Source organism: Kogia breviceps, chromosome 18 (assembly GCF_026419965.1).
Source record: "Kogia breviceps isolate mKogBre1 chromosome 18, mKogBre1 haplotype 1, whole genome shotgun sequence".
Lineage (NCBI taxonomy): Eukaryota > Metazoa > Chordata > Mammalia > Artiodactyla > Physeteridae > Kogia > Kogia breviceps.
This window is the reverse complement of record NC_081327.1, coordinates 58,304,654-58,328,218: the sequence shown is the minus strand read 5'-3', so window position 1 is coordinate 58,328,218 and position 23,565 is coordinate 58,304,654. Positions and strand designations below refer to the sequence as shown.

At 55.8% G+C, this 23,565-nt stretch overlaps 2 protein-coding genes across 6 annotated transcripts in view; one reads left to right on the top strand and one right to left on the bottom strand.

Annotated features, from left to right (window-relative positions):
• Window positions 1–9,347, top strand: part of FANCA (FA complementation group A) — a 52,300-nt gene extending 42,953 nt beyond the window's left edge. For 2 of the 4 annotated variants that reach the window (XM_067019485.1, XM_059045891.2), the window contains 13 exons: window positions 148–232; window positions 1,495–1,658; window positions 2,113–2,218; window positions 3,110–3,166; window positions 3,299–3,403; window positions 4,071–4,183; window positions 4,874–5,012; window positions 6,133–6,195; window positions 6,499–6,601; window positions 7,013–7,088; window positions 7,236–7,389; window positions 7,526–7,618; window positions 7,794–9,347. In XM_067019485.1, the coding sequence (XP_066875586.1) occupies window positions 148–232; window positions 1,495–1,658; window positions 2,113–2,218; window positions 3,110–3,166; window positions 3,299–3,403; window positions 4,071–4,183; window positions 4,874–5,012; window positions 6,133–6,195; window positions 6,499–6,601; window positions 7,013–7,088; window positions 7,236–7,389; window positions 7,526–7,618; window positions 7,794–7,901 (1,366 nt within the window). In that variant the 3' untranslated portion in view covers window positions 7,902–9,347. Of the gene's footprint in view, window positions 1–147; window positions 233–1,494; window positions 1,659–2,112; window positions 2,219–3,109; window positions 3,167–3,298; window positions 3,404–4,070; window positions 4,184–4,873; window positions 5,013–6,132; window positions 6,196–6,498; window positions 6,602–7,012; window positions 7,089–7,235; window positions 7,619–7,793 lie in introns of all 4 variants that reach the window. The other 2 variants (XM_067019484.1, XM_067019483.1) reach the window with 2 other exon arrangements.
• ZNF276 (zinc finger protein 276) lies at window positions 5,216–23,530 on the bottom strand. Of its 2 annotated transcripts, XM_059045913.2 has the most exons (12): window positions 23,409–23,530; window positions 22,628–23,119; window positions 17,678–17,981; window positions 17,378–17,424; window positions 16,840–17,286; window positions 15,850–15,928; window positions 14,613–14,696; window positions 10,192–10,302; window positions 10,036–10,111; window positions 9,747–9,864; window positions 8,545–8,644; window positions 5,216–8,476 (listed from the first exon to the last, which is right to left on the bottom strand). In XM_059045913.2, exons 2-12 carry the CDS (start codon window positions 22,842–22,844, stop codon window positions 8,236–8,238), a joined length of 1,824 nt encoding a protein of 607 aa, XP_058901896.1. In that variant the 5' UTR covers window positions 22,845–23,119; window positions 23,409–23,530; the 3' UTR covers window positions 5,216–8,235. The 2 variants fall into 2 exon arrangements, with proteins under 2 accessions (XP_058901896.1, XP_058901900.1); XM_059045917.2 differs by lacking the exons at window positions 16,840–17,286; window positions 23,409–23,530 and having other exon boundaries at window positions 22,628–22,933.
• Window positions 23,531–23,565: the final 35 nt, after the last annotated feature.

Below are 23,565 nucleotides of genomic sequence, written 5' to 3'. Positions count from 1 at the left end.
CTGTTGTTGGGACACTGTGAGTGTCCTGCAGTCTCCGGGTACCTCCTGGCCCTGTGACCACAGGCCACTCTGGAGGCAGGAGGAGAAGCAGGCAGCCCAGCACAGTTAGGAGACACTTAGGAGGCTTTCACTGTGTTTTCATTTCAGTTCAAGGAGTTATGATCACTCAGAGAATTCTGATTTGGTTCTTGGCGGCTGCACAGGAAATCGGGATATTTTTTCCAGATTGCAGGTGAGTTACAAGATGTAAAACTCAAGTGTGTCCACTGCATTTAAGCCACGTGCTATTAAGATATTTACTATGAATATCCACAGTGAGTCCTAAGGAACCTGACCAGAATGAAAGCTTGAGTCACATATACAATGGCTTAGACCAGAGAGGCCATGTGCTCTGTGAACTCACCTCACTGTGAACATCACAGGAACATGGAAACGAAAGCTGTAATATGGGAAGCATCTCCAGGCTTTCGGACGTTTAAAATTTGAAAACAGGAAGTAAAAATACTGACTTTGGTAGTAACACGGTTGCTACTCCTGTTTTCTGCTTTTTAACTCTTGGTGCTGCATTGGGAGGTCAGGCTCTGAGAATTGATATAAATAACCCTCCACTTGGCCGAGGATTAAGAGTTTGCAGATATCGGAGGCTGGGAGACTCTCCCGTTTCCCGGGTCACTTCGCAGCAAGGCAGGAGCACTTTTAGGAGAGTGCAGAAACCGTGTTTCTCATGTTGAAATGAAAGGTGCGTTTCTGTCAGCATCCTGCTCTCCCCAGATCTCTTGAGAGTGAACTCTGGGGTCAGAGTGCAGAGCAAGGCCCGATCCTGCATCCTCGTCCACTGTGTGTGCACTGGGGTCTGTAACTTTGGAAGTGTATGTGCAGTTCTGTATTATAGGATTCGGTGTTCTTGCTGTCACTCTTAAAAAGTGCCTGACTTTAGAACATGTGGGGAATGAAAGAGAAATCATGGAGGATGTGGTCTGGAGCACTGGGAAAATTTACTTAAAAATGAGTAAAACATCCCACAAAAAAGGGACCCGAGTCCCCCAGGCCCTCATCTTGACCTTTGTCCTCCACGTCCGTCATAACTGAATGTGGAAGAAAGTGACCTGTGAGGGCAGACACAGCGGGAGACCTGGGCTGGGGTCACACGTGATGGGGCGATGATGAGACGGGGGCTCTGCATCTGGGGGGTGAGACAACACACGTGTGCCTGAAGGCTGTGTGTGCACCTCACTTGTGTGATTCACCCTCAGGCTGTGCGCACACACCCACCTGCACAGGGCAGCAGGTGACAAACGGGTAAAGTGTTAGCCATGGAGAGTCTGGGGAAGGGTGTTCTTTGCACTGTCCTTTCTGCGTTTTTGCAAAATCCCGCGGTTGTTCAGTCATTTCCAAGTGAAAAGCCTAGTTGCACTCGCTCTGCTGGCCCCACCTCAGGGGCCTGCTGGGAGTGAGAGGCCCCAGGAGTTCCCCTCTGGCCGTGCTCTCCTCCAGGAGATGGCTGCTGACCTGGAGCAGGGCCCAGCGCCCCTCGGCCATGCTGCTCCCCGGGGCCACTTCCTCTTTGGAGTTTTCTGCAGACGCCTCCAGGCCCTGGCTCGAGGGTGGGACGTGGCCAGCCGCCTGCAGCGACAGCGGGAGCTGCTCACGTGCAAACGGTAACACGGCTCGTGCCCCAGGGTCTGTCTTCGCTTTGGGTTTTCTTCCCACTAGTCGCTAGTCTCTGGCCCCGGCCCGGGGCGGCCTCTTCCCCGGTCCAGTGGAGAGCGGGGTCTAGAGGTGTGAAAGCAACTGGGGGTGAAAGTTCTCCTCCTGGGCTTCAGGAGCCCCTCGGTTCAAAGGCCTCGTGTGGAACGCGCGCTCAGGGTCCTCACTGCGTCACGGCTGAGCTGTGATGTCCTTCCCAGTCTCGTGAACTGGTTGGTTAACGCGCTGCCCCCTGCCCCTGGGCATCGTGTAACTTCACAGCTGGTTTGGGGACACATAGTGAGTGTCCGTGGGCCCAGCAGGGCAACAGGTCGCAGACCAGGGCCAGTTCCGAGCGGGCTGGGGGGGTTGGGTGCGCTCCGAGCGTAGCTCTCGGGGTCACCGTCTGTGCCTCCCTCCCCCCAGCGTCCTCCTCAGCCTGCCCCCCTCCGTGCTTGTCGGCAGCCCCCGCTTGGAGCAGCTGGCCGCTCCCAACTGCGACGACTTCTTCGGCTTAGTCAACTCGGAGCTGGTAGGCGCAGGGCAAGTGAGCTGGGGTGTGGGGTCGAGGGGCCACACGGGCACCTCAGCCTGGCTCTGGAAAACTCACCAGTGCATCCGTGGTCACGTGGAGCCAATGGCCTCAGTGCGTGTCCTGGCTGCCCACGCCGGGTCTCTCTGAGGGTAGGACATGGTGCTTGGAGCCACGGGTGAGCCCGTCACCTGGCTTGGCACCGGCCTGCGAGGCTAGAGCCCGGGCAGCCCCGTCCTCCAGAGCACGACTCCTTCACGGAACCTTCCCCAGGGTGACCAGCTTGGGCCCCACACGTGCAAACCATCCTGCCTGCCTCGCCTCCCCTCCGTCGGTTTCCTTTGCGGGCACGGAAGCCAGATGGTGCCCTGGCTCTCGTCGGGGGCTCCGAAGGGTGACATCCCTGTGACCTGCACGCACTTCAGGGTCAGGGAGGTGCCGTGCGTAAGTGCTCCCCTGCCCACTGCAGGGGAATGGCTTCTACACCAAAGATGGGTACCCGCTTTTTAAAAATGCACACGTGACTAGAGCTTGACCTGACGTTCTGTACACTTGTGTGGAACTTTAAAAGGTAATTGGGGAAGCAGCAGAAATGAGATGAGATTTTCTTTAAGTTCGTTCTAAAGGCTGTTTCCCTTCGAGCCTTGAGAATGGCCTGTGAAAGCAGCCAGGTGAGGACACGGCGGGGACAGCACCTGGCCCATCCACCTGGGCCCATGGGGTTTGCGCCACAGCTGGCGGGCATGGGGGTGGCCGCGAAGCCGCACGGAGCCAGCCCTCCGTGGGCCATGGTGGTGCCATCCTCCCGCGTGTCCTTACGTGGTGGAGCCTCCAGCAGCTGCCCGCCCTGTCCCGCGCGTGCCTTTCTCACTGGTCTCTACCGTTTTGCAGAGAAACTTCTCCCACGACGGCGCCCTGACCCACGACATCACGGCCCACTTCTTCAGGGTAATTTCCTTTCTCTCTGCCCCTCCAGCATCACTGCTCACTCAGACCCCAGGGCTGGGCCCTTGCGTGCGTGGCAGCTCCCGGGGCCTGGGTCCACGTGCAAACCCTGTGTGTGGGCGTCTCTCCCCGCAGGGGCTCCTCAACGCCTGTTCACGAAGCAGAGACCCCTCCCTGGCAGCCGACCTGACCCTGACTGCCTGCCAGACCCAGTGCCCCTTGCTTCTGACCTCTGCGCTGGTAGGCTCCCCGTCTTCTCAGGGGTGTTCCTGGACCTGGTGCGGCCGGGGATCCGCCTAGGGCTTCCTGGCAGCGTGATTCAGCGGAAGATGCACCAGGAGCAGTGGGGACAGACCACAAGAGTTGGGTGGGGCTCCTCAGGAGTCTGTCTGCGCCCGGAGCCGTTCACGCTCCTACTCCTCGCTCTGTCTTCACTGGAGCTGAGCAGACGGCTGCTCTGCTGTCCCGGCTGCCGCCCCAGCCCCTGCTGGCCCCGCCTTCTCGTGACGTTCCGCGGGTGGGGCTCCCACGTGGGCTTTCTCACCCCTTCTCGGTTTTGTCAGGAGGGGAGGACGCAGCGCGTTCCCTGCTGAGCTCCCTGGGCAGCTGTGGCCTCTGGCTCACGGCTCTGCAGCTCAGCAGGGGCATCCAAGGACCGGGCCCTCCTCCGTCCACATCACGCGTGCTCCGCCGATGAGGACGAGCATGCCTCACGGAGCTGCTTTGGGCCTTAAATGAGACGCTGGCCTTGTGGTTTATGAAGCACTTGATGAGCGGGAGACAGGATACGGGGGTGTCGGCCTGCGGGCAGACATTGCCCGTGCAGATCGCCAGTGTCACCCGAGGCTTCCCGATCTTCTTGGTGAGGGGGAGAACTGACCTGTCGGTGCCCATTCTTTCCCGTGAGCTGTGGTGGCCACACCTGGAGCCCGAGCTTCACCACCGGTGGAGGAGATGCTCCCAGAGCCCGCTGCCTGCGGAGCTGCGGAGGCTGCAGGAGGCCCAGCACTTTGCCGGGGGGTGAGTGCGCGCAGCGGGACTCATTCGGTTGTGTGCATGGGGTCTCGGGGGCTGGAGGGGCCCTGGGCGGGGCTGCTGTTGAGACCCACGTGTGGGAGGGGGAAGCAAAGCTGAGCAGGGACGTTCCCCACTGACTGGCCTCCGGGAGCCACGTGCCCGTCTCCTCCCACATCGGAGCGGCTGCTGTCCTCGGCGGTCACAGCAGGGATTGCCGCCCCATCCAGCCTCCGTACATCTTCATGACCCATTTTTATCTGAGGCACCTGCATCCCCCCGCCAAGGGTCGGGGATGCTCGAAATCTCAGAAAATGAGGAAAGCATGTCTGGCCACTGAGTCTAATTCTGCAAAGAGCAGAGAACTTTCTTAAATCACTGCATTATATTTCATCTTTAACTTTTGGTCCAGTTTTAACCTGCTGGAGAACCGTGAACATCACACTGCAATCGGAGGGGGGGGCTGAGTGGAAGGCGGGTGCAGACTGAGGGGAGGACTCCTTGCAAAGCTGAGGCTGCTGGGACCAGGCACCCCCTCCAGGCATACCGCTTCCTGTGTCCAGGGCAGAGGGGCATGTTGACAGCCAAGGGCCAGCCTGTGGAGACCAGTCGGGGGGTCGGGGGGGGGTGCGCTTTGGGTTCTGGCTGTGATGGGCTGGGGGCTCTTGTGGTGACACACACCTCCGTCTGCGGCAGCGTCCTCTCCTCCCTTGCGGCAGCCCCCGCACCTGGCCCAGCCTGGCTCTGCGCGGCTGCCCTGCACTTCATGATTCGACGGGCCGGGAAGGAGAGCATCCGGCAGGAGCTGGGGCAGCTGGATGGCCAAGGAGAAGAGGTAAGAATGAGATACTTTCCCCACATGTCCTTTTCCAGCAGCCTCACTGGTTCTCGGGGTTCTGACCACACTGTGCTTTTCAAGGACAGACAAGAGTTTGGGGTGCTTGTAACTTTATTTGGAAGCAAAAACTTACTGGGTGTGTAGGTTTAGTAAAACTTAAAGATTCTCAGGTTTGCTGATAAAAAGGGTACTTTACATGATTTCATTCTCAAGTGCTTTTATTTGGCCTGTTTATCAAAGCAGCCCCGGGGTGTGGGGTGAGGGCTGGCTGTAAACTGTCCAGCGGGACCTTCCATTTCATAGCCTCGAGGCACCCGCACCCCAGGTAGCTGATGGCAGAGACCAAGGGTGGACAGAGGGCTGCTCTGATGGCAGGCTGGTGGCCCCACTGGGAGCTGTGCGACCCCCCGGGGCCCCCTACCCAGAGCTGTGGTGTGCTTCCCTGTGTCTCCCCCAGCTGAACCCCTGGTTCTGTGAAAGCCAGGGTCCGCCAGTAGTTCAGGCTGTACACACCTGCCTGAGAACAGTTGCTGAGCTGTGAGTTTTGGGTGATTATAATTTAAAGTTAGAAACTACCAGGGAGAGTCTATTTTTAAGAGTTTTCAGGTTGTTTTTGCTGGAAGGATTTTAGTGGCTCCAGAGCCTCCAGGCCACTGTCACCTCTACACACTGGCCTGGGGGATCAGCAGAGACAGGTCCCCCAAAGCAGTAATCGTTTATAACCCGTTAAATTCCCTCTTTAAGAGTGACTGGGGCTTCCCTGGTGGCGCAGTGGTTGCGAGTCCACCTGCCGATGCAGGGGACGTGGGTTCATGTCCCAGTCCGGGAAGGTCCCACGTGCCGCAGAGCGGCTGGGCCTGTGAGCCGTGGCCACTGAGCCTGCGCTTTGCAACGGGAGAGGCCACAGCAGTGAGAGGCCCGCGTACCGCAAAAAAAAAAAAAAAAAAAAGTGACTGGAACATTTTTTTTCTCTGAAGATCCGCTTAAGAGAGATTTATAATCTAAGCCTGTAAATGTTCAATTAACGAGGAATGTGTTCTTTCCTCATTTAGAATTAGTTTAAGGGAACAGAGCACAGGTAGTTTTATGTTGTGAGTGGACCTGTTTTTACTTGCAGCTATTGGTTTTCCTGTTTTTTTTTTCCTTGATGGGCCTGCTCTCTTCACATCTGACCCCGCAGGTAGGTCAGACCCTCTGCCACCGTGGGCAGGGTGGCGAGCAGCTGGTACGACCCCCCAGGGCACTTGAAACCATGGGTCTCCCCATCTCCCCCGAGACCTCCTGAGTTAGGGTCTCGTGGATGGGCGGGGGTGGGGGGGGGGAGGCACCTGGGACCTTTGTGTCGAAGGCTTTCTCAGGAGAGAAAACCCCAGGCCGTTGGCCTGCCTCTTGGTGTCCTATGTCCAGAGGCCCCAAGTGGACACCTCTTCCTTGCGCACTTGTCACCTTACGGTCCTTCTCCCTCTTCTTCTGTGGGTAACAGGCCGTTGGCTCCCTGAAGGCTCTGGACATCTGTGCCGAGGTCCTGGGGTGTCTGCAGAGGAAGAGGATTTCCTGGCTGCCGCTCTTTCAGTTGACGGAGACGGGTGAGAAATCCGGACAGCAACCGGCCGGCCTGTGTCTGTCCTGGTTCCCAGCCCTCTACCGGGAGCGCAGTGGGCCGCAGGGTCAGACTGCGGCCCTGTGCTTTAGTCCTTCTCTTCCAAAGCAACTTGCCGATGGTTACACGTGAGCCTCTCCTTGGGGCTCACTTTGAAAACTCATTTTTGCAAGTTTCTGTTCTTGGTAAGTATATAGACTCATTTAAGCAAAATAATTTAGTGGAGTATCGAGGATCCCAGGGACCCCGGCCGGCCCCCAAGCTCTGCTCTGCGGCATGAGGATATCACCCCTGCGTCAGCAGGCACACGACGCCCCAGAAGACCCTGACCCTGCAGGCAGGGAGGCACCCTCACAGCTCACAGAGGTCACCCTCACAGAGCCCCTCTGTGTTGCAGATGCCGGCCTGGGGCGCACCCTCCTCCGCCTGGCCCCTGACTACCAGGTCCGGCTGCTGCCGGTCGCCTTCTACAGGTAATACCCCCGGGGCCTGCTGGGCAGGAGAGGGGTAGCGAGGGGCGGCGGGGCTCCCTCAAGATGGGAAAGGCTGCTCCTCTGCTGCCTGCACCGGCCTCAGTGAGTGTGAGGTCTGGGTCACCTGACTTCCATCTCTGCCTTCAGCCTCCTGTCCTACTTTGACGAGGACGCCCTCCTCCAGGAAGACGCCTTCCTGCACGTTGCTGTTAACATGTACCTGAAGCTCATGGGCCTCTTCGTGGCTGGGGAGACTGGTGCGGTCTGGACTCCGGCCCACAGTGGGGAGCTCCAGGCCCAGGCAGGTGCAGGGCCAGGCCTGTCTCCAGACGGACCCGGGAGGCCAGCTCTTGGGGGCCTGCGGCCTGGGCAGCCCCTCCTGGCGCAGCGTGCAGCTGTGGGCACCCTGACCACGGCTCTGCCTGTCTTCTCTCCAGGGCGACCCCGTGAGCCTGGTAACAAACGCTCGTCTTTTTCTGCTGCAGTCGATACCTCGGTGCCCGAAAAGGAGCTTCTCAGACGTGGCAGAGGTAACGCCCAGATGCTCGCCTTGCTGGCTTTAAGTCCCCATCACTGTTCACTGTGAGGGTGCCGAACGCCTTCGGGAAAACAAGCATGCGGCGTCCAGCACTTGGCAACTCCCCGGGCCCTGGGTGTTTGGGGGCCATGGGGCGTCACAGGCCCAGCACATGGTCTTCCTTGCAGCTGCTGGGCGCGAGTGCGGACTGTGACCCGGAAGTGCGTGCCGCCCTCCTCAGCAGGCAGCAGGCCGTGCTGGACCCTGACCTCTACCAGGAGCCCCGTCTCTTCTGACAAGATCTGCGCAGGGCATAGCCCAGCTCCTCGGTAAATAATTTATTACAAACGTAACGTGGAGCTCTCGTTGCCCTGAAAAGTGGGTTACAAACCTTGACTGCATTAGCGGGGAGGAGGAACCAATTCTTTGAAGTCTGCCTCTGGCCCCGAGCCACTCTGTTTATAGGAAAAGAAACTGCTGGTCCCGGAGCAGAAGCCACAAGGCCCCGTGAGCTGTGTGCTGAGCCCCTGCCACCCAGCATGTGGGGTGGGGGGCTCGTCGGGGTGCAGAGCTGTGCCGTCAGGCCTGAACCCCCATCACTGCCCGCTGAGCTCGGGGGCGGGCATGCCCTCAGGTGGGCTCAGCCTTCACGGCCTGCCCTGCCGCGGGCCCAGGCGGGGGCTCCGGGGCCTTGTCCAGGGTCTGCGTCAGGGGGTGAACCATGGACATGTGCACATTGAGGTTGTGAGCCTTCTCGAACCGCCGGCCGCACTGGTCGCAGGCGAAGTCCAGCTCCGTCTCGGCCTTGTGCTTGGTCATGTGGTACTTCAGGGATGCCCGCTGCCGGCACTGGAACCCGCAGACTTCGCACCTGGGGGGCCAGGGACAGGTGAGCCAGGGCGCTGCCGGTGGGAGAAACCCCCCGCCCCCACCACTTACTGCAGGGGCTTGGCTCCTGAGTGGCGCATCTGGTGGACCAGGAGGTGCTTCCGCTGCTTGAAGGTCTGCCCACACTCGTCACAGATATAGTTCCGCACCTCTGGGGACCAGAGAGGCAGTGACCACAGGCCCTGACACCCTCCCCTCGGTGCCCGAGTGCCTTACAGGTGACACAGCTCTGATACAGAGCCGTCCGTGTCGCCTGAAATTGTCACCGGGCTGCGGCTTCCTCTCCAACTACTGTGTACATTTCATCTGGAGCCTGTTTTCTTGCCCTTTTGGCCGATTTCCTTGAGCACAGATTTTTAGAGGAAGCCAAATCAGTAAGTTTCATAGATGACTGATCACAGTTGCTGCCACTCTAAAACCCACCGCCACGCTGGGCCCACTGCGGGGTACCCACTGCAAAGGCAGTCTTAACGCTCTTGAACTGAACTTGAACCGTCACGCCCCACACCAGTGGTTCCACTGCAGGCCGTGCCAGGGGGGCAGCTGCCACACACGCTTCCCGCCCCGCGTCACTGCACGTCCCACTGCTCATCTACCAGTACCTCAACTGGCCTCCCCGGCAGGCGCCTCCCTCACTAGGGGCAACCGTGCCGGCAGCACACGATCTAGCCTCTTCTGTGTTAGGAACAAAAACTGCTTGTGGTCACGACCACTGGCATCCAGACTGACAACAGCCTGACCCAACCCAAGAGAATTAGAAAAGAACACTTGGAGCAAAAAACACAGGAAAACTGTTTGTTTCACTGTGGAACCAACAAGTAAATGTGCGCCAACAATTAAACGGTCAAACCTGAGTGAAGTGAATCATTTTTACAAAGTTCAAAACAAGAAAAACTCTCGCTTAGGGATAGACACAGAGGTACCAAATCTATCTAGAAGGGGCTGCGGTTTGGGAGAGCTGCCTTCTGTGCAGAAGCGGCGACGATGTGCACCAGGCACGTACGAGTCCAGGGTATGAACCCATGTTCAGAGAAGGGGCCGGTGATGACCAGGGCACTGTCTTCACTGTGCTTCCTCCCCCAGTTTCTACAATGGATGCGGGTCACTTTTGTAATCCAAAAAGCGCACGTCATTTTCTTAAAGTAATGATTTAAAAAAACACGAGAGTAAACCCACAGGGAGGTACCAGAATTCTTTGGCACTGGTTTCCCAGGAGGCAGCCTTATCCACGGGGGCGGGTGGGGGGGGCGCACCTGTGTGGATGAGCTTGACGTGGCGCTGCAGGTAGCGGTCGATCATGAACACCTTGTTGCAGCCAGGGTGTGGGCAGGGCCTCTCCCGGACCTCCTCGTGGTGCTCCTTGATGTGCTTCTGCGGGAGGGACCTGGGACCTGAGCGCCTTGGCCTGGCCGACACCCCTGGTCACAGCACGTGCCCCCTCCCACAGGCCCTGCTCAGCACCCTCCTCTCCCCAGAGGAACTGATCCCAGCACTGCGGGCCTGTCCGGCCTCCCCCACTTCCCCACGGGCCGGGGCCCTCACCTTCATGCCGTCAGCCCCACGGTACACGGCCGTGCAGCCCTGGTGAGGACACTTGTAGATGGTGGGCAGCTCCTCCCTGCAATGCAGAGCACACGTGGAGCTGCGGCCCCGACGGGCTATGCGGCCCCGACGGCCTACGCGGCCCCCACCCCTTACCTCTCACAGCGTGGCTTGCCCTTCCAGCCCGGCTTGGGCCCAGGTTTCTTTCGAATTTTTGGTTCTTCTGACTTCTTGGCTTCTTTGCTTTCACTCTTCTTACCAGAGATCCTGGGGGGAAAAGAGGACCCCAGTCAGTGATGTTTCTGATTATTTACGTGTGCACGGCTCTTGTTCTTCAAACGGGAGGTGGGTCTCCTCAGGCCTCCAGGGCTAACCCACTTCAGTCCCCGTGCTGACTGGCTGGCCCTCAAATTGACCCTTGGCCACCAAAGCTAGAACAGCTCTTTGGGGAGGTGGAGGCCCTGCACTGCCCCCTAGGGACACAGGAGTGGGCCTTCGTGACGACTTTCACTCCCTGTCTGAAACATCAACACCATAATTTTGGAGAAAGCATGGAAAATGGTGGGGCAGGGGAGACTCAGGGGTCAGTCCCTCAACAAAACAATCGTTAAGCTAGAAAAAAGATCAGGATGCACTCTTCTGGAACCTGCTGGGAGACTCACGGCAACCAGGAGAGAGCTCTGTGCCCACTGCTGTCCCCCACTCCGCAGCCCCTGGGCAGTGGGGACCTTGTCCTCCACACGTGTGGGGTTGTGCATTTCAGCCAGTCTCGCAGGCCCCAGAGGACCAGGCCAGACACAGCAACTTTCCCCACTGTGGTGTCCTTCAAAGACTTAAAGATACATGCACACTTTTCTTTCTAGATCCAGGAGTTTAAGGAAATCTGTCAGGAATAAAAGGAAACTTCTAGGGCCATAGCCACAAGCCCACAGCTGACACCATGCTCAGTGGTCAAAGACTGAAAGCTTTTCCTCTGAGATCAGGAACAAGACAAAGATGCTCACTTTCACCACTTCTCAACAGAAGACTGCAAGTCCTAGCCACAGCAATTAGGCAAAAAAAAAAAAAAGAAAAGAAAAGAAAAAAAGAAAAGGCATCTAAATTAGAAAGGATAGAAAATTACCTCTTCACGATGTCATGATCTTATATGTAGAAAACCCTAAAGAACCCACACAGAAAAATAAATTCAGCAACATTGCAGGGTAGGAAATCAACACACAAAAACCAGTTCTATCTCTATACACTAACAATGAACAGTCCAAAAAGGAACTTAAGAAAACAATTCATTTTTAATAGCATCAAAAGGAATAAGACACTTAAGAATAAACTTAACCAAGGTGAAAGACTAGTACACTGAAAACTGCAAAATGCTGCTGAAAGAAGTTAAAGACCTAAATAAGTAGATACATCATACCCATGGATTGTAAAGATGGCAGTAATCCCCCAAAGCAGTCTATACGTTCAATCCCTATCAAAATCCCAATGGTGTTTTTTACAGAACAAAACAAAACAAATTTTCACATAGAATTTCAAGGTACACTGAATAACCACACAATTTTGAAAGACAACAAAGCTGGAGAATTCAAACTTCCTGATCCCATAATTTACTAGAAAGCTACAATAATCAAAACTGTGTGGTACTGGCAAAAAGACAAGACATACAGACCAACTGAATAATTGAGCGACCAGAAATAAACCCTTGCAAGTACAATCAACTGATTTGACAAAGGTGCCAAGACCACTCACTGGGGAAAGGACAGTCTTTTCAACAAAAGGTGCTGGGACAACCGAATATCCACATACAAAAGAATGGAACTGGATCCCTACCTCACCCCCTATGTAGAAATTAACTCAAATGGATCAAAGATCTAAAACTAAAATTCTTAGGGGTTAAATCGTCTATGACCTTAGATTTGGGAATGGTTTCTCTTATATGACACCAAAAGCACAGCCAACAAAAGTAAAAATAGGTAAAATGGACTTCAAAATAATTTTTTGTGCACCAAAGGGCACTATGAAGAGTGAAAAAAGGGAGAAAATATACAACTCAATGGCAAAAAAGCAAACAACTCAATTAAAAAGTGGGCAAAGGACTTGAATAGACATTTCTCCAAAGAAGTTTAAGCATGTGAAAAGATGTTCTACATCACTCATCACTAGGGAAATGCCAATCAAAATGACAATGAGATACCACTTCACACTCACTAGGATGACTATTAAAACACACACACACACACAGAAAATAACAAATATTGGTGAGGATGTGTAGAAATCGGAACCCCTGTACACTGTTAGGAAATGTAGAACGTGCAGCTGCTGTAGAAAACTATGGCAGTTCCCCAAAAGGTTAAAGAAGTACCGTATGACCCAAAGAATTGAAAACAGGGTCTCAAACAGATAGTTACAACAGCCTTTATACCATGATTCACAATAGCCAAAAAAGTATAAACAACCAAAATTGACAGACAAATGGATCAACAAAACGTGGTCCATCCATACAATAGATTTTTTTTTTTTTTTTGGCCACACCGTGCCGCATGCGGGATCTTAGTTACCAGATCAGGGATCAAACCCATGCCCACTGCAGTGGAAGAGTGGAGTCTTAACCACGAGACTGCCAGGGAAGTCCCTTTACAATAGAATATTACTCAAGTCATAGAAAGGAATCAGACTGACACATCACAACATGGATGAATTTCAAAAACATTACTCAAGTGGAAGAAGCCCATAGCCAAAGGACACGTAACATGTTACTGCACTTGTGTGAAGTCCCCAGAATGGATACCTAGATTAGGAGTTGCCAGGGCCTTTGGGGAGGAAAGGGGAGGTCGCTGCTTCACGGGCACAGAGTTTCTGTTCGGGACAGTAAAAGTTTGGAAACAGTGGTGACAGTTGCACAACATTGTGAAAACACTTAAATGCCACTGAGTTGTACACTTTAAAAAATGGTGAAACAGTAAATTCTCTTACGTATATTTTACCACAATTGAAAACAAACAGCTGTCCTCCTCTTTAAACAGTGTGTTAACAAGAACCCTCTCAACCACTGTACAGGCTGCTTCTCCTTTTGTCTAATAACTGCTCTTCCGGCCTGGCCACGGTCCTGGCCTCCACCCCCCTCCTCTGCTGTGTGGCTTCGGCACCCAGTCAGAGCCGAACCGTAACCAGCGCTTGCACAGGATTATGCGTTTCTTGAGAGCAGGAGGCTTCAGAGAGCCCACGGGTGTCTCAGGTGAGTCCTTGAAGGACGAAGTGTTGAGGTCCCTGCAGACGCAGGAGGACCGTGCTCACAGCGCCCAACTCAGGGCTGCCGGCACCCTTCCTTCCCATCGCCGCTCAGGCTCCTTCCCTCCCGCTTCCTCCTGGAGCCCTGGCCCCTGCCACCCGGCTGCGGACCCCGACAGGCGTGTCTGCTGCAAGGTCACGTGGACCACGGCTGCTCGGAGGCCCCATCCTGGGACGTCAGCTGGCACTCACGTCATGGCACCTGAAGCACCATGTGGCCATCAGGGCTGAGCCCAGAGCTTCTGCCAGCCCTCTGCCGCCCAGTCCCACCTCCCACAGGCCTCTGAACACATACCTTGTGTGTCCTGTCCTACAGCATGTGTCTGTGTGCCCTCCCAGGGGCCTCCTGGAAACCCAGGGACACGGCAGGTGTCCCCGTCCCCACACCAGTGGCCCCAGGCCTGCTGGGCGGCAGGATGTAAGAGGTGGGTTCGTGGAGTTCAGGGTGGGAAGCGGGGGCTCCTGCTGCAGCCCCCGGCGGCGCCATGCAAGCAGATGTGGTCTCCCCAACCTAGCCCACCTGACGCCCCCTCTTGGCCCCAGGCAGCATCTGTCCACTCAGGCCTCCTCGAGGGCTCGTGACTCAGCCAGCCCTGCACCCTGACTGGGATCTCCTGAGCTGCCGCCTCTCCTGTCTCTCTACCCACAGCCCACGTGGGAACTTAAAGGAGAAAAGGAAGTCATCCTTGCTTCTCTGTTTTGTTTTGTGCTTTCCTGGCTCACGGTGTGGTGCTCCGGTGATTTTGTTCCACGTCAGAGGCCCAGGCTGGATATCTACTAACTGGAGGTGTTTGGGGTGTTCCTGGGCACAGGGTGACACAAGTGAAAATCGGCCTTCTCTGCCACGCCCCCGTGTTCTAATGGAGAGAGAACACAAAGCCCTGCGTGGGGCAGGCTGCCTCAACAAGCAAGTGGCGTGGGAATCAGTGCCAGGGGCGGACCCGGGAGCAGATGATGAGCCGGGAAAGTGGGGCCGACAGCAGACGCGGGAAGGTGGCGGGGTCACATCCACAGGGCTCCTCGCACAGCTGGCTGCTGGCCCCCAGGGTGATGCCAGGCCAGGTCCCTCCGCTGAACTGGGCACGTCCTCCCAAGTCACCCAGAAGCCACACTGTGCTGAGTTTGGGAGGTCGGGCCATCAGAGAAGCAGAAAGCATGTGCTGAGCAAGGCAGACAGGGTTGGCGAGCTTCCGTCCAGACCCCGCTGCCTCCCAGGGCAGACACACGTCTCCAGGTCACCCACCGGGCCCCGCCCACACCCCGTGAGCTTCCAGCACCACCGTCCCCCTTACTTCTTTTCTGGGTAGGGCTCAAAGGACTCGTCTGAGGACTGGGTATTCTGCTTCTTGTCACTGTCGTCTTCACTCAGGAAGTCTCTAGGAAAGAAGAGAGAACCTTTAGCAAAGCTCCAGGGCCGGTGACGGAGCCAGTGAGACTTCCTGTCTAAAGACACCACATGGATCCCCTCACGTCTTAGTTCTCCTCAAAAGGCCTACAATTCCCAAGTCTCCAATCCCAGCTCCTAACAGAAAGGGCACGCCAGCCAGGGTCACAAGCTGACGCTCCCCCATAAGCCACCCTTCTCATCATGACACCAGGACCCCGAACTCCCAAAGAGCCTCTCTACCGGGGCCCGAGGCAGGGTGTGAAGACCCTAACAAGAGGTGGGCTTCTCAGGAAGTGGGCTTTTAGAATGTCACCTCACCCCCCAACTGTGAGCACCTGCCCGGATGAGAGGTCAGCTGTCAGTCATCTCAAAGGTCACAAAGGCCAAAAAACATCTGTACGTCTGTAACCTTTACCCTGAAGTGTGAGTCACTACACAGGCTCTGCTGGGCAGCGGCCAGAGCCCAGCTGCCACACTCCCCACGGAGAAAGGCCCAAGGCTGGCTGGTGGCTACGGAACAGCCACGGCCTCCTGACCCCGGGGGAGTTTGTGGCACACACGTTGGGGTTCCTCCAGCACCTGGGTCATCCGTCACTGGCACCAAAATCACGCTGTCCTTCTAGTTTGGACAAAAGTGCGTCTGCAGTCCAGCCAGAGCTCGCAGGGCAGGGTGGGAAAGCTGGCTGGCGTGTGGCCTCCATCCCGAGGTTTGGTCTTGGAGCCCTGGGGGGTGGCCCCAGGAGCAAACAGGTGCCCCTTCCAGGAAGGTTTGTCCTCCTGTAGGGAGCCTCCAGCCCCGTGTCACCAACACATCATGATAGAGGGCCAGAGGCTGGCTTCTGTTCTAGTAATGTCTGGGGTTGGCTCAAAACTCAGGCCTTGGAGGGCGAGCCAAGCGGCAGCAGCAAAGGGCCAGCCAGAGCCCCATGTGAGCAGAGTAACCCCCACGCCACCCTGGCCAGGCCCCCGGGGACCCAGGAGCCCCCAGTCAGATATGGAAGCCTAGAAGCACCCCGCCGCTCCCCTCCCCCCAACAGAGAAAGGGGGGAGGCCGGCCGAGACCCAGGCTGCCGGCCCATGGGATGGCGGCGTTTGGTTTCCAAGGAGGAATTTTAGGCTATGTAAACCCACTCTTCTCTCACCCCTCAGAAAGGTCACTGAACTCGTCTTTTACCCGATCATCCGAGGTTGGAGATGGAACCTGCTTCTCACCCAACTGCCCTGAGAAACAAAGAACAAGACTCCAGTCACCCGTCACCCCCAGACGGCCAGGTGGTGCTCCCCACGACGGGGAGCCTGGGGTCCCCCTGCCTCCAAGTCACTCACCTCCCGACCCATCCCCCACATGGGGGTGGCCCCAGCACCGGGCCACCCCCATGTCCAGCCAACAGCAGCAACACCAGCAAGCCCAGCCCCTCCCCAGGGGTTCGGATCCAGCCGTTCTGGGACATGATGTACTTTGTGGATGTTTGGGGACATTTTAAAAAATCACTGTTGTCCAGATACCGCAGGCACACAGTTTAGAAACCCAAGCAGTTCTAAGAACCATGCAGCCCTAGTCTCTCCCCTCCAGCATCAGCGTTGCCCTCACTCTGAACTGTCCGGTGGCTGAGGGTCCGCACACAGGGCAGCCTGGCGCCCACACGGAGGCCGAGAGACGCGGGCCGGAAGCCAGCCTGGCCCTCCTAACACGTCTGCGAACAGCTGCGCCCAACCCACAGTGCCGTGGGATCGGGCCCCGAACAAGGGGCCACCCAGAGCAACCTGTCCACGTTGGTCCCACTGGGCGCTGGCTGAGGCCCAGGGAGTGACCTGCAGCTGGCTCAGGACAGCCTCAGCCACCAACCGCCATCGTGCCCCACGAGGCCCCCGTCCTCCTCCACCCTCTGTGCCCTGGGCCCACGCAAGCTTAGAGAAAGCCTGGAGGGCAGACGACTGTGCCTTCACCGAAAGCGCTGGAACAAGGTCCTCGGCCTCTCTGCTGTCAGACGGCCGTGAGGCGGCCCCCGGCATTACCCCGGCCCCTCCACGCACGACACCGCAGCCACCGCCCCGACAAACGCTTCCTGTCGAGGGCTCTGCCTGGCCCAGGACTAGGAATCCTGGTCAGACAGCCCAGAGGCGCCTCCTACCTGGGGCCCCGCTTTGGGGGAGGCTTGGCTGAGGCGGGGGGCCCGGCCCAGGCCCCACCGGGTCGCCATCTGAAGGAGGCCGGGCTGTGTCCGTGCTGGGCAGCGTCTCGGTCTCGGCCCCGGCCGCGGTCGCTCTGCCCTGGGAGCTCTGAGGGGCAGCCCTGCTGGGGCTGGAGCCCCGATGCCGGGGGAGCCCCGGGGCCGAATCCTTGTCCCACGTCCGCCTGACGCCCAAGGCGCCGTCCAGCAAGAGGGCCCCGCAGCTGGAGTCGGCGTCCGTGGTGTAGTCGTGCCCTCGGTCGCAGCCCCACACGGCTCGGACGATGCCACAGTACTCGGAGGACAGGGTCCTCTGGAGGCTGGGCAGGGCCCCGCAGCCGGCTGCGTGTCCGTGCACCCACCCCACCAAGCCGCGCAGGCCCTGGGGGCTCGAAGTGATCAGGTCCACTGAGGAGAGGCAGAGACGCCAGCCCGTGGCCGGTGAGCCCGCGCGCCGCCCCCCACGCCACCCCCAAGCCCCCCCCGGGGGTGCACTCACCCACACACGCTCCCTCCTCCGCCCCCGTCCGGGGCTGCACACCGAGCCTGCAAAGGAGCAGCGCCGCCCACTGAGAGCAGGAGTGGGCCCGGCGGCCTCCGCGCAGTCTCAGCCCTCTCCTCCAAGGCCGCCCGCCAGGCCCCCTGCCCACACAGCCATCGCACTGGTGCTCACGAGCGTCTGCCTCACCCAGCACGATGGGCTCCCCATGCAGAGGCTCCCACCCGGGCTGCCCTGTGCCCACGCGGCCCGCTCGCAGGGTCTCCTGCACGCCCCCAGCCAACGAGGGAGGGCGCCTACTTTGCACAAGGCTTCCGGCGGCCCGTGGGGGGGACGTTGACTCTCTGCAGGAAAGACGTGAGGAGGCCGTGGCACTGGTAGAACTGGGCGTGGCAGTTCTTGCAGACAAACTGGGACAGAGCTGGGTCCTGGTGGACGGCCACCCCCAGGAGGCGCTGGAAGTCCCGGACAAAAACACGGTCCCCAGGGGGCGGCCTTTCTGAGCTCTCCCCAGGCGCCCTGCCAGAGATGCTGCGGAGACTCCGGGAGGAGAACTTCCCGTGACAGAGGCGACAGTGCCCCATGGCCAGGGCCCGGGCCGTTCCTGGGCAAGCACAGGAAACATGAAGTCAGGCATGCAACACAGCTCCCAGGGGAGGTGAGGCCCACACTCCACCAGCCTCCCAGCTCCTGGAGCGGGGCCTACCCAGACATGCCCCTTAAACAAAGGCGCAGGTCTGGGCCAAAGGCAGGCCTCTGGCTCTCGTCTCCCAGGCGAATACACAGCCTATGGGGAGAATGGCCAGTGGAGGGCCTTCTGGGCTAGAAAACCTGTCAAAGAATTCTAAATGCCTCCAAAACAAGGCCAGTTTTGGGGGGGGGGGGGGTTTTGGCTCCATTGGGTCTTTGTTGCTGTGCGCGGGCTTTCTCTAGTTGCGGCTCGCAGGCTCTAGGCACACGGGCTTCGGAAATTGTGGCACGTGGCCTTAGTAGTTGTGGCTTGCAGGCACTAGAGTGCAGGCTCAGTAGTTGTGGCACACGGGCTTAGCTGCTCCGCGGCACGTGGGATCTTCCCAGACAAGGGCTCGACCTGTGTCCCCTGTATTGGCAGGCAGATTCTTAACCACTGTGCCACCAGGGAAGCCCAACAAGGCCAGTATTACTCTTATACTAAAACCAGACAAGGACACAACAAGAAAAGAGAATTACAGGCCCATATTCCTAATGAACGTACATGTAAAAATCTTCAACAAAGTAACAGCACACTGAATTCAACAATTCAGGAAAGGACACTTCCCTGCCGGTCCAGTGGTTAAGAATCCGCCTTCTAATGCAGGGCACATGGGTTCGATCCCTGGTTGGGGAACTAAGATCCCACATGCCATGGGGCAACTAAGCCTGCACACCACAACTACTGAGCCCAGGTCCACAACTACAGAGCCCACACGCTCTGAAGCCCACGCGCCACAACTACAGAGTCCATGCACTCTGGAGCCTGCGTGCCACAACTAGAGAGAAGCCCGCGTGCCGCAACGAAAGATCCCGTGTGCCACAACCAAGACCCGATGCAACCAAAAAATATATAAATTAAATAAACAAATAAGTAAATAAAAGATCATGCACAATGATCAGGGATTTATTCCAGGGATGCACACCTGGCTCAACCTCCCCAAATCAATCCATGTGACACACATTAACAAAATAAAAAACAAAAATCATACAATCATCTCAATAAATGCAGAAAAAATGTTTCACAAAATTCAACATCCATTCACGATAAAAACCTCAATGAATTGTGTACAGACAGAAAGTACCACAATGTAATAAAAGCCATATATGACAAACCCAGAGCTAACATCATACTCAATGGTGAAGAGCTAAAACCTTTTCTCTAAGACCTGGAACAAAGCAAGGATGCCCACTCTCACCATTTTTATTCAACATAGTACTGGAAGTCCTGGCCAGAGCAATTAGGCAAGAAAAATAAAAACCACCCAAATCTGAAAGAAAGAAGTAAAATAACCTCTATTTGCATATGATATTATATATAGAAAACTCTGTAAGACTCCATCAAAAAAACTGTTAGAATAAACAAAGTCAGTGAAGTTGTAGAATATAAAATCAATATATAAAAATCGGCTGACTTCTAAATGCTAACAAAACTATTAAAAATTAAGAAAACAACCAGATTTATAATTGTGTCAAAAAGAATAAAATCCTTAGAAATAAATTTAACCAAGAAGGTGAAAGACCTGTGCACTGACAACTATAAGACACTGAAGAAAGAAACTGAAATCACAAATAAATAGAAAATAGTCCATGCTCGTGGGTTGGAAGAATTAATATTGCTAAAATGTTTACACTCCACAAAGCCATCTACAAATTTAAAGCAACCCCCATCAAAATCCCACTGGTATTTTTCACAAAAATACAACAATCTTAAAATTTATATGGAACCAAAAAAAAATAACCATGAATAGCCAAAGCAATCCTGAGAAACAAGAACAAAGCTGGAGGCATGATTTCAAACTATATGGAGGCATGATCACGGAGGCATGATTTCAAACTATACTACAAAGCTACAGTAATCAAAACAGTAGAGTGTTAACATTAAAATAGACATGTAAGCTAATAAAACAGAATAGAAAGCCCAGAAATGAATTCATGCATATAGAGCCAATTAGTTACAACAAATGAGCCAAGAACATACAATGGGGAAAAGACAGTCTCTTCAATAAATGGTGTTGGGATTGGGAGATTGCGATTGACGTATATACACTAATATGTATAAAATGGATAACTAATAAGAACCTGCTGTATAAAAAAATAAAATTCAGGGCTTCCCTGGTGGCGCAGTGGTTGAGAATCCGCCTGCGGATGCACGGGACACGGGTTCGTGCCCAGGTCCGGGAAGATCCCACATGCCGCAGAGCAGCTGGGCCCATGAGCCATGGCCGCTGGGCCTGTGCGTCCAGAGCCTGTGCTCCGCAACGGGAGAGGCCACAGCAGTGCGAAGCCCGTGTACCCACCCCCCAAAAAAAAAAATTCAAAAAAAAAAATGGTGTTGGGAAAACTGGACAGACATATGCAAAAGAATGAAACTAGACCACCACCTTATACCACACTCAAAATAAACTCAAATGTATTACAGATTTGAAAGACCTGAAAACATAAAACTCCTTCACAGAAGAAAACATAAAGGTAAGCTCCTTGACATGGGTCTTGGAAATGATTTTTTGGATTGACACCAAAAGCAAAGGCAACAAAAGCAAAAATAAACAAATGGGACTACGTCAAACTAAAAAGCTGCTGCACAGCAAAGGAAACCATCAACAAAATGAAAAGGTAACCTACTGAATAGGAAAAAAAGTTTGCCAATCATGTATCTGATAAGGGATAATAATCAAAATATGTAAAGAACTCATACAACACTATAATAAGAGCACAAATAATCTGATTTTAAAAATGAGCAGAGGATCTGAAGAGACCTCTTTCCAAAGAAGGCATACAGATAACCAACAGGTGCATGGAAAGGTACTCAACATCACTAATCATCAGGGAAATGCAAATTAAAACCACAATGAGATATCACTCCCACCTGTCAGAATGGCGATCACCAAAATGTCAAGTAATAACAAGTGTTGGTGAGGGTGTGGAGAAAAGGGAGCCCTTGCCCACTGTTGATGGGAATGTAAATTGGTGCAGCCACTATGGAAACAGTATAGAGGTTCCTCAAAAATTAAAAACAGAACTACTACACGGTGCAGCAATTCCACTGCCGGGTGTTTATCGTAAGGAAATGAAAAGACTAACTTGAAAAGATATGTGCACCCCTATACTCACTGCAGCATTATTTATAATAGCCAAGGTATGGGAACAACCAAAGTGTCCACCAATGGGTGAATGTTTAAAGAAACCGTGGTACATATACACAATGGAATATTTACTCAGCCATGAAAAAGTGAGAAAATTCTGCCATTTCCAACAACATGGATGGACCTTAATGGCATTACACTAAGTGAAGTCAGTGAGATGGAGGAAGATGAATACCATATAATCTTACTAATACGTAGAATCTAAAAAAAAAAAAGTCCTGAACTTAGAGTTACACAAAACATATTAGTGGTTGCCAGAGAAGGGGAGTAGGGTGGTGAGTGAAATGCATGAAGTGGTCAGAAGGTACCAACTTCCAGTTATAAGTCCTGGCAATGTGCTATACAGTACGGTAACTACAGATACTACAGTATAATACTGCACTGTATATTTGAAAACTGCTCAGATCTTAAAAGTAGATCCTAAAAGTTCTCATCTTAGAGAACTTAGAAGGGAAAACAACTTCTAACTACAAGTGGTGACGGATGTTACCCAGTACACCTGAAACCAATATCATGTTATGTGCCAATTATACCTCAAAAAATTCCCCCCTCTCAAAAAAAATAATAATAAAAAAGAAAGTTTGAGTAAATAAATAAATGCCTCCACAGCTATGGAACTTCATAAACTAAGCTGGAAACTTCATTCCTCTTCACATCACCCCCCTGCGACCAGAACTGAAAGAGCCACGCCCATGCTCTGCTTCTCCGGGGCTCCTGCCTGCAAGTGTAGATGATGCCACCTCCCGCTCTGCTCCGGGGGAGGACTACACGAGAGAAGCGTGAAGTCTTTCTCGAGGGGGCAAAAGCATTACACGCAGGCAAAGTGCATATTAACGCCCATACCGCCTGCCAGGAGGGGGCCCCGGCACTCCTACACTTAACCCTCTTAGTTCTGTTATAACGAAGAGGAAGCTGAGGCCCAGACCAGATTAAGCCATTATCCGAAGAGCACAGGGCAAAACCACGACTGAAACCCAGGCCTGCCCGACAGACGGCAGGACTTGAGCACTAATTACTCAGAGAGCTCAGAGTGGGCCCCGAAAAGACAGCTGTCTTGCGAAACATCACCCAGCGCAGCTGCGGCGTCCGCCGCGGAGACCGCCTCACCCTCTCCAGGCGCGGAGGCCTAGTCCGCTTTCTGAAGACCCAAGGAACCCTGGGCCGGGTTGTCGCGGGGGGCGGGGGCGAGCGGGTGGTCGCGGGGAGCCGGGGAGTCACGGGGGGCCGGTGCTCCCCGGGGCCCGGGTGGTCGCGGAGAGACGGGTGGTCACGGGGGGCTGGGTAGTCACCGGGAGCCGGGGGGGTCGCGGGGGCACTCGGCGGCCACGGGGGGCCCCCCGCCCGCCGCCCCTCGAACCCGGACGGCAAGACCCACCTGCCTCGTCGGCGCCGTCCTCGCCCGCGTCCGCGCAGGCCCGCGTCGGGCCCCAGCCCAGCCGCGCAGCCACTACAGCCGCCGCCTCAGCCACGTCGGGACCGCTGCGGGAGGGGCGGCCCCGGGCCCGGCCACCGCCACAGCTGCCGCCACCGGAGCTCCCGCGCTGCCCGGACACCCCGGGCGACAGGAAGCGCCCGAGCCGGTCCCGCTTCATCGCTGTGGTGGCGGCTTGAGCTCGGCCCCGGCGCTCCGCCCCGTCCGATTCTGTTCGGCCCCGCTCGGCTCCGCTCGGCCCCGCCCGGCCCTGCTCGGCACGGCGCTCCGCCCCGTTATTCCTCGCTCGGCCCCGCTCGGCCCCGCTCGGCCCCGCTCGGCTAGCCAGGCCAAGAGGCAGGGCTAGGTGTTGCTCCGCCCAGAGCCTCTCGTCCACTAGGTTGGACTGTGCTCGCTCGTTCAGTTCGACTCCGCCGTTCGGCTCCGCTGGACTCACTGGAAGCGGGGCGGGGCGATGAGGGAGGGGCGGGGCGAGTGATGGGGGCGAGGAGGGTGAGGAAGCAGGGATTGGACGGATTGACAGCGGGAGGGGAGTGGCGAGGAAAGGGAGGAGGGGAGGGGAGAAGCGTAGCGAGGAGGGGCGGGGCGATGAGGGGAGGAGCGGGCTGAGGGGAGGGGCAAAGTGAGGAGGGCGGGGCAGCACGGCATGACGAGGGCAAGGGGCGGGGCGTACGCAGTTGCCCTGTCACCGACAAGGAGTGATGGCATCGGTAGTTGCACTTACACTGTCGTGGCAACTGCGGGAGGAGGTTATTTGAGAGCTCCGTCACCCCCACCTCTACCCCTTGGGCTCCAGGATCGGAACACGCCGCGCGTCGGGGGACGGGGCTGCCGGAAGTGGCCCCACGCCGGTACCGCCTTTTCCGGCGGTCCGGTGCTCG

Bases quoted from the DNA above. Each gene is read 5' to 3' on its own strand.
- ZNF276 (XM_059045913.2), bottom strand. From the start codon at position 22,844: ATGAAGCGGGACCGGCTCGGGCGCTTCCTGTCGCCCGGGGTGTCCGGG. The intron at 17,982-22,627 runs GTGGGTCTTGCC...GTGCTTGCCCAG, and splicing joins GGACGGCGCCGACGAGGCAG to GAACGGCCCGGGCCCTGGCC. The intron at 10,112-10,191 runs GTAAGGGGTGGG...TCTGCATTGCAG, and splicing joins GGCAAGCCACGCTGTGAGAG to GGAGGAGCTGCCCACCATCT.